This window comes from Meleagris gallopavo, chromosome 23, assembly GCF_000146605.3.
Source record: "Meleagris gallopavo isolate NT-WF06-2002-E0010 breed Aviagen turkey brand Nicholas breeding stock chromosome 23, Turkey_5.1, whole genome shotgun sequence".
Classification (NCBI taxonomy): Eukaryota; Metazoa; Chordata; class Aves; order Galliformes; family Phasianidae; genus Meleagris; species Meleagris gallopavo.
Genome location: NC_015033.2, coordinates 1,825,525 through 1,834,043, shown reverse-complemented (window position 1 = coordinate 1,834,043; position 8,519 = coordinate 1,825,525). Strand labels below are relative to the sequence as shown.

The 8,519-nt window shown below is 38.9% G+C and overlaps 1 protein-coding gene across 1 annotated transcript; it reads left to right on the top strand.

Moving 5' to 3' along the window:
* The first annotated feature begins 901 nt into the window (after positions 1-901).
* Positions 902-8,203, top strand: LOC104914124 (calsyntenin-1-like). Its single transcript, XM_010722751.1, has 8 exons — positions 902-1,056; positions 2,856-3,013; positions 3,653-3,801; positions 4,270-4,496; positions 4,876-5,046; positions 5,622-5,767; positions 7,224-7,359; positions 7,899-8,203. The coding sequence occupies exons 2-8, from the start codon at positions 2,870-2,872 to the stop codon at positions 8,186-8,188; spliced, it is 1,263 nt and encodes a 420-aa protein (XP_010721053.1). The 5' UTR covers positions 902-1,056; positions 2,856-2,869; the 3' UTR covers positions 8,189-8,203.
* Positions 8,204-8,519: the final 316 nt, after the last annotated feature.

Sequence of the window (8,519 nt, the reverse complement as noted above, 5' to 3'; positions counted from 1 at the left end):
TGAATGTTAAGGGTTTGAAGTGTGAATGGAGGTTAAATAATCAAAATATTTTCTCCATCAAACAATATTTGTGGGAAGTTCACTATCTTTCAGCATTTATGTCACTTTAGTGTTAAATCCTTTTTGTTGTCACTTTGAGTCAGTTAGTTATTTTCCCCATAATTCATCTCATATTCTGTTTGTAACTTTCCAACTATCTGTTTTAGCTCATGGGGAAACTAGAGTGGCTGGTTTTCATGAGACTGGGAACCAAGTTCTAGCTGAGTATATGGATTGTGTAATGGCTTCTATATGCTCTGCATTATAACAAAAGCATTTAATTTACAAACTTCTGTGCTTTCATACTGGCAACATGATATGATTCTTTAATTTCTTCCAATGTGAGTCTACTTTTTAATAACAACAGACTGGAACTTCCATAGTCTGGAAGACAAGAACTCGTTGGTCTGCCTTTTAAAAGTTTCCACCAAAGGTCTGATTTGTAGGCAATTAAACACAAAAGGAAAAAGAGATTTGACAAAAGAGTGAAGTTAGAGCACAAGGCCATGAACTTTGCCTTACAAACATTGTTAAATAAGGCAGGCTGCCCAAAGATAGATAGATATATATACAGCACGTATAGATATATATACAGCTCTAGAAATTGTGTGCCTTTAATATTTATTTAAGAAGGTTAAAAGCTCTTTTTGGGGTGGGTTTTTTTCTGTTTGGTTTGTTGGTGTCTGTTGGTTTTTTTTTATTTGTTTGTTTGTTTTGCACACTTCCATCTGATAAATTGACAGGTTGGTACATATGATAATATTATTATTATTAGAGGAAAGCTGTGTCAGTTGTTAGACCTGCATCTCATTGGTGATCTCATCAATAGTAAATTGTCTTGCCATGAATGCTACTTCTGAGGAACAGTGGTGGTGTTTATTTTCTGTGACCCAAGAGAGAATTTGCTAAACTGTAACGACCTGGTCGCTTCCCTCTTGTCCTATTCTTTGTCTTGCTCTTCTACAGAATATACAGGAAATGAAAATGACAATGAAACCCTGCCTGAGACCTCTGCAGGTTGCTGGAGTTTTTTCCCTACTGTTTTATTTCATTTTTAAGCCAAGACATTGCTTCATCTCACACACAGCATGAAATGCAGGCATAGCATTTGGGCCATTGACCTTCACGTAATCCTCTCCTAGGCTTGTTTCTTCATTGTGCCTTTATTTCCAGAGCTTTACCAGCTGATTTTTTTTTTCATTGTTTCTTTTTTTTTTTTCCAACCAATTGCACACCCATGTACAAATTTGCCACCATTTGATTGCAGTGAAGTGGTGTAAAATAAGTTGCTGATGCAAATTTATTTAGCTACAATTTATTTAATCCAGTTTTGTTAAAATATAAATACACCTCATCCTATATGAGTGTACATATATGCATGAAGGTATGTTTGTGCATAGCATAGACATTCTGTAGTTTGAGAAGGATCTTTGAAATTGGATAGTCCTGCTTCCTACTCAAACAATTTCATATTTACATCAGATTGCTGATATATAAACAATTCCTTCTCATAATTGGCAGTGGATTGGATACTCATTTGATGAGAAAACCTTTTTGCTCCCAGTTAGGTCTGGTTGGCTTCAGGGTTTTATTTTCTTAGACTTTTATAGTTCAGTGGATTTTTTTTTGTCTTGAGTCAAGGCAAGTTTGTTCTGTATAGTTTAAATATCTTGAAATGGTCTAAATAAAACTGAGATTTCTAGCTGTGCATCATGTTTTAGTTTGGCAAGGATGTAACTGAATCCAGGAACTAGATTCTGGAGCTCTGCAAGTCTAAACTGGAACTAAGATTTATAACACAGCAATTAACTACTGAAAACTTCTGAGTTATGTCAGGGATCTTTCATCGCCCAGAATCTTCAAAACAAGCATAGACACCTTTATAAAAATCTCTTAGCTTACTAAGTGATGACTTTGAAATACAAATTTGCAGGTGGAGTCCTATGGCTGCTAGTTGCTAGTTCACTTGGTGATCATTTGGTGTAATCAAAAAAATCAAATATGTCAGATGCTTAGAAGACTGCAATTAATGTAGGTGTGTAAAACTGAGTGACTTGAGTTTAAACTCCTTGCTTTAATTCCATGCAGAGAAGATGACTTGGTTAGAGAGGACTCATTAACTCTTAGATATTCCTACAGGATGAGCTGGATCATAGAATTGTTTGAGTTGGAAGGGATCCTTAGAGGCCATCTGGTCCAACTGCAATGAACAGGGATGCCTACAGCTCAGTCAGGTGCTCGGAGTCAAGTCCAGACTGGCCCTGGGTGTTTCCAAGAGCGGGGCATCCACTGCCTCTCTGGGCAGCCTGTACCACTGTCTCACAGCCTGAGTGATGCTATGAAGTTTATTTCTCTCCTTTGAGTGTAAATAGAGCCTGAAATGATTGGCTTAGTCTAGAGAGTTAATAGCTTGAGGACTGATGCTGTTGGCTCCTACCATGGTAGGCACTACTGCTTTTATAGGGAAAACTCTAACTGGAGTTAGTACCTGATTGTGAGAATTCAGGATTTGGTTCACTTATTTGGTTCTGAACACCACCTCGCTGTATGAGCAAAAGAAATTCTTGCTATGGAAATAACAGTTCAAGATGGTCACACCGTCATGTTTTGAAGGCCATGTGCATGGTGAACTGTTTAATTCTTTCTGTATGCTTGAATGTAATGACAAGGTTAACACCCAGAATGGATGAAAAACTAACATGCATGTCTATAATGTACTGTGGAGCCACAAAGCAAATTCGTTATTTTATAAAAGAGAAGTGGAAAAAAAAAAAATCAACATCTTTTAAAGATTTTTCTTTTCTTTCTTTCTGAAGGTGGTGAGCTCCGCATGGCTCAGTTCTTCCGAGGCAATCTGGCAGGTTTGATGATTCGTTCTGGTAAACTGGAAAACAAGAAAGTGATAGATTGCCTGTATACCTGCAAGGAGGGACTGGATTTGCAAATTGCTGATGGTGTTGGCAAAGGCGTGAAGGTAAAGTCACGTATTAATGAAGGGGACTATGCATGTTACTCTGCTCATAATAGATGCACATTTTGCGAGTAGTTAATTAGGGGCATCCTAACTAAAATAGGTTTATTTAATTGTGGCACGTTGCATTAAAATGAAAACTAGCAAATCTTTCTAGTATAGACATGGTCATAGCGGAGTTTAAAAGTGAAAGTTATAGTGTTCTCTGGAACTTGAGAAAAGAAATTGGGTATTTGAAAGCCTCTGTTTTATCAGCTACACCAGATAGAGATTCTTAACAAGCAGCTTAGTAGAATTAATCCGACTTAGATATCTTTTTTTTTTTTAATTATTATTATTTTTCATAGTAAGGTTGCATGAACAAAGCTAAATTTATCTTTCATATTAGCTGTCTGTCTATCTTACTACTTCACATCAGAACTGTTACAAGTACCTAGATTTTCCTTTCTGAAGGAGAAAATACTCAGCATATTTGACTGGAAGAAGGAAGTGAAGCACAAGGCCATAAATAATGTCCTCACTGCTTTGAATACAGCTGTAACTATCCCAGCGCTTACCTGTAAACGGGGCTGAACTTCTGTTTTAATTACCTGATCATTTTTCTGTTTGCGTCCCCTTTTTTTCTCTCTTCTGTAATTTCAGATCCACATGAACCCTAGTCAGTCAGCAGTGACCATAGAAGGGGATGATATTGACAGAGTTGATAAGGCCATGCAGCACATTTCCTATCTGAATTCTCGCCAATTCCCCACACCTGGAATCCGGAGGCTTAAAATCACCAGTACTGTCAAGTATGTTCTAGTGCTGAAATAATACTTTCCTGTATGGTGATATTGAGGCCTGAAAAAATGTTGACAAATCTCAGTTCTGATACACCAAAGACTTCTACTGTATCTACTGTCACATTTGAATATGACAGTTGTTCCCAATACTGCTCTTTTCTTCCTAAGGATGTAGTAAGGAAGATGTAAGAGGTGAGAGATTTATCAGTGAGAGGACATACCCAGTGTCACAAGCTTCAATAAAGTTATTATCTGTACTGTTAGTCATAGCATAGAAAATGGGGCAAAATGTTAAATGTAAGTAAAAGTTAATAGTAAGATTGTTCCCTTGCTGGGGAATTCTTCCAACACAGTTGATGAATTTATCTGAGACTCCTGGGTCTGAGATAGAGCTTTTCTAATTTATTAAGTAATTACTGTGCATAATTGCGCCTCCCTTTCAAATAGCTACCTTGATTGTGCTTCTGTATCTCATAGGTGTTTCAATGAAGAGGCCTGCGTCTCTATTCCTTCTGTGGAGGGATATGTAATGGTCTTGCAACCAGAGGAACCAAAAATCAGCCTGAGTGGCATCAACCATTTTGCCCGATCTGCTTCAGAGTTTGAGAGTTCTGAGGGCATTTCCCTCTTCCCTGAGCTTCGCATAATAAGCACCATTACACGGGAGGTGGAGCCAGATGGAGATGGGGATGAAGATCCTACAGGTAACATCATTTCTGCTCTTAGCTCTTGCTTACCCCTATTCTATTTTGTGATCATGTTGGAGGATCTTCCTCTTGCAAAGCAACATGGATTTCTCCTGCAGTCAGAATCTAGTAGGGGAAACAAGATGTGTATTGCTTGGGAAAAAGTGTAAGTATTCTGCTCTGAGCTAACAGAAATTTTCCTGGAAATGGTAGTAAGTCCAGGCCATGCAAATAATCCCTTATTTATCTTTAGACCTTGGATACTTGGTCTCTTTACTTCAGGCCCAGATCTTAATGTTTTATTTGAAAGAAGAGTAGTGTTTGCATGGGATATTTTATAGTGTGTCGACTCGTCTTTGTTTCTACTCATCTCCTTGGCGGTTCCTCTACTTTTTAGTACAAGAGTCTTTGGTTTCTGAAGAAATCATGCATAACCTGGATACGTGTGAGGTGACGGTGGTTGGAGAAGAACTAAATCAAGATCAAGAAAGCCTGGAGGTTGACATGACACGATTACAGCAGAAAGGCATTGAGATGAGTAGTTCCAACCTTGGCATGATCATCACAGGTGGGACTTAGTTCTTTTGCTCATGCAGGAAAGGTCTGAAATCAGTGTGCTCAATAGATGGCTTGTAACACTTTACTCCAAATAGCTCATTTTTTTTTACTGGAATTTCAGGCTCAGAGTTGTTTGCACTGTTTTGTGGAAAACTGATTCTACAACATAGGTCATTCTAGAATCTCCTTTCTTTGGACACTTGGTGTCCTATAAATTGCAGGTTACTACTTAACTGTGAAAATGAAGTATACTTTGCCCCCTAGAAAAGGCTTTCTTCTTGCACAGATAATCCAGTGGTATGGAGTGTGCATCATTCCTTTCTTCTTGTTTTCAGAGTCTGTTATACATTCAAAAGAAAAGATTTTACAGGCCATGTGAATCTCAGATTTTACCACAAAGTAACACCGCAAATTTCAGTAAAGCCACGTGTGTCCATCTGCCATAACAGTGTTACTTTTGATTCTGCTGACTGAAAATCTATCTGCCAAGAAAACTTGTTCAAAGGAAGGAAGTGTGATGTAGAGTACATGGTGTTGCACTAGGCTTTTACAAAGTAATTGTTTTTCTTGTTTCTCTCTCTGCAGGAGTTGATACAATGGCTAGCTATGAGGAAGTTTTGCATTTGATACGCTACAGAAACTGGCACACCGTTTCTCTTTTTGATAGAAAGTTCAAATTGGTTTGTTCTGAGCTTAATGGGCGCTATGTCAGCAACGAGTTTAAAGTAGAGGTATGTGAGCTCTTCTGATTGCTCTGGGAGGTGTAGTGTCTGGAGGGATGGATGGATGATAGTTGTTGCCTCAACTGATGGATTATTGATGAATAAATCATTAAGATTTTTGTCCTGTAGATATTAACGAACTTGTGCATCTCAAGCAGTATTTTATGTATGTTCTCTTAATCCTACATTTCATCTTTAAGTGAGGCAGCCTAAACAGAGGTGAAGCAATTGTGGAAACTGTTGTGTCGTAGCAGAAGTAATATGGCTGACGAAAGCGTGAAGGCAGAAACATTGAATTTGAAAGACAGCATATAAATTTTGGGGGAAAAGAAATGTGAAGGAACTATTAGAAATGCTGTGCTGACCAGAGACTTGAGTAGCTTTCATGTATAACTCACAGGTTTCTGTAAATGGATTTACTGAGCCCTTTACTATTTAGATTGTGTGATCCTTCAAACACTGATAGTAAGCACTTATGTAAAAGCATAGGCTAGAGTTGCATTTCTTCTGCAGTAGAATAGAAGCTAATTATTTCAGCTTCTGGAACGTGAAATTATGTTGAGTGGAACTGTCGTGTACCTCTGCATCTTTCAGCTCTGAGTTTGAATTCCTGTTTTTTGAAGCTGACCAAAAGGGTGACAGTGAAATTTAGCAGCTGTATTTAGCATTAGTTGAGTGGATATGGTGGGCTGGGAAGTTAGATTACAGAGCCTAACTAATTAATGTGGCTTGGTTTCCTGAGGAAATTCTCTGAGCTTGAGTTGGGATCTTCCCAGACTATTGAACTGCAAATGCTTTCCTTTTCTGTACTGAATTTGCTCTCTTCCTGTAGTGCAGCTGGTCAGGTACCCTGTATCACAACAGTCTCCCAAAGCAGAGGTATATTTAGCTCTGTGTGTTTGGCAAGGAAACATGAGATATGCCGTGTGACAATAAGTTTGCAGTTGTTAAAAGCCAGCTATGCTAAGCATGGGTTAAACTGTAGAGAGAAGTTTTACCTTAATCCTTGGTTTGTAATACAGATTTTCTCTTTGCTGTTAGCTGAAGATAAATGACAGAATAACAAAAGATGGGAAGGAAGAGAGTGTAATTAATGTGTCATACATTTTTATATACTGTTATTTCAGAATTAAAATGGCTGGCTACTGAATTGGATAATGAGCTGGCTTTACCTGGGTTATTCTCAAATACTGATGTCTCTGCAAAAACTTTGCCAGACCAACTAAACCAGAGTTGAAAGCTCAGAACTGCAGAATTATATGACATGAAGCTAACATAGGAGGAACTACTGGTTGGAATGCTTGTTCTCTGTGACAAATCATAGCTGTGGTCATTAAGAATTAGATGATTACTCAGGCAAATTAAGAAATCTTTCCTCTCCACCCCTCCCCCCCCTTTTTTTTTTTTTGTCTCTTGAAAGGTCACCTTGTATTTCTGGATTTTAATTGTTTCCTTTTGTACTCAGGTGAATGTTATCCACACAGCTAACCCCGTTGAACACGCTAATCACATAGCTGCACAACCACAGTTTGTACATCCTGTGCACCACACGTTTGTTGATCTGTCTGGTCACAACCTAGCTAACCCTCATCCATTTTCAGGTGAGAATTCTCAGTCACAGAAGTTCTGCTGATTTTTTTTTTCTGGTGTTAAACTGATGCGGAGGCTTCTTGTTGCAGAGAGACTTTTTTTCCCTCCCCCCAGAGTTAAATCACTGTGTTGGACTAATAAATGTAAGCAGCTTCTTGATCCTATTGTGCTGTTGCCCAAACAGAGAGCAGCAGATTGCTAGAGATCTACAAAATATCTCCCTGCTAGGAGGGCAGCTCTGCTGGTGCACATGTTGGAAAACAGGAGGTGTACTGTTCTTAACAGAGCCTGTAAGAACTAAATAAAGAACTGTGAGGAACAGGGACATTATTTCTTACAAATAGCACAAGGAAAGAATTGCAGTTATTTCCTCAGTGAGTTCTACAGACTTTTCAGTGGCCTTATGTAAACTGCCTCTGTGAAGCTACCTATATTATTTTTATAATGCCATTTCCCTCTTGTAGCTGATGGGAACACAGAATTAATTATTGCCATTATGTAAAAATTGTGTATCAATATCATCTAAGAAAATCCTTTTCTGTTGTTGCAGTTGTTCCAAGTACAGCCACTGTTGTGATTGTAGTTTGTGTGAGTTTCCTGGTTTTTATGATCATTCTGGGAGTGTTCAGAATCAGAGCTGCACATCAGCGAACGATGCGTGACCAGGACACTGGAAAGGAAAATGAGATGGACTGGGATGACTCTGCATTGACCATCACTGTGAATCCTATGGAAGTAAGACTGGTGTCTCAGCAAAAAAAAGTTCACAAAAAATGCCCTCTTTCAGTTTTAACTGGTATGACTGTACATGGACAGAGAGTAGAGCAAAAGCAACCATAGAACACAGAGAGAACAGATGTTAGCACTGTGAGTTTTTAATTGATGCTCCAAAGTGACAAATAACAGGAGCAGTTATGTTCACAGAATCACAGAATCACAGAATCACAGAATTGTAGGGGTTGGAAGGGACCTCTAGAGATCATCGAGACCAACCCCCTGCCAAAGCAGGTTCCCTACACCAGGTCGCACAGGTAGGCGTCCAGGCGAGACTTGAATATCTCCAGAGAAGGAGACTCCACAACCTCCCTGGGCAGCCTGTTCCAGTGCTCCGTCACCCTCACCGTGAAGAAGTTCTTACGCACATTCGTGCGAAACTTCCTATGCTGCAGCT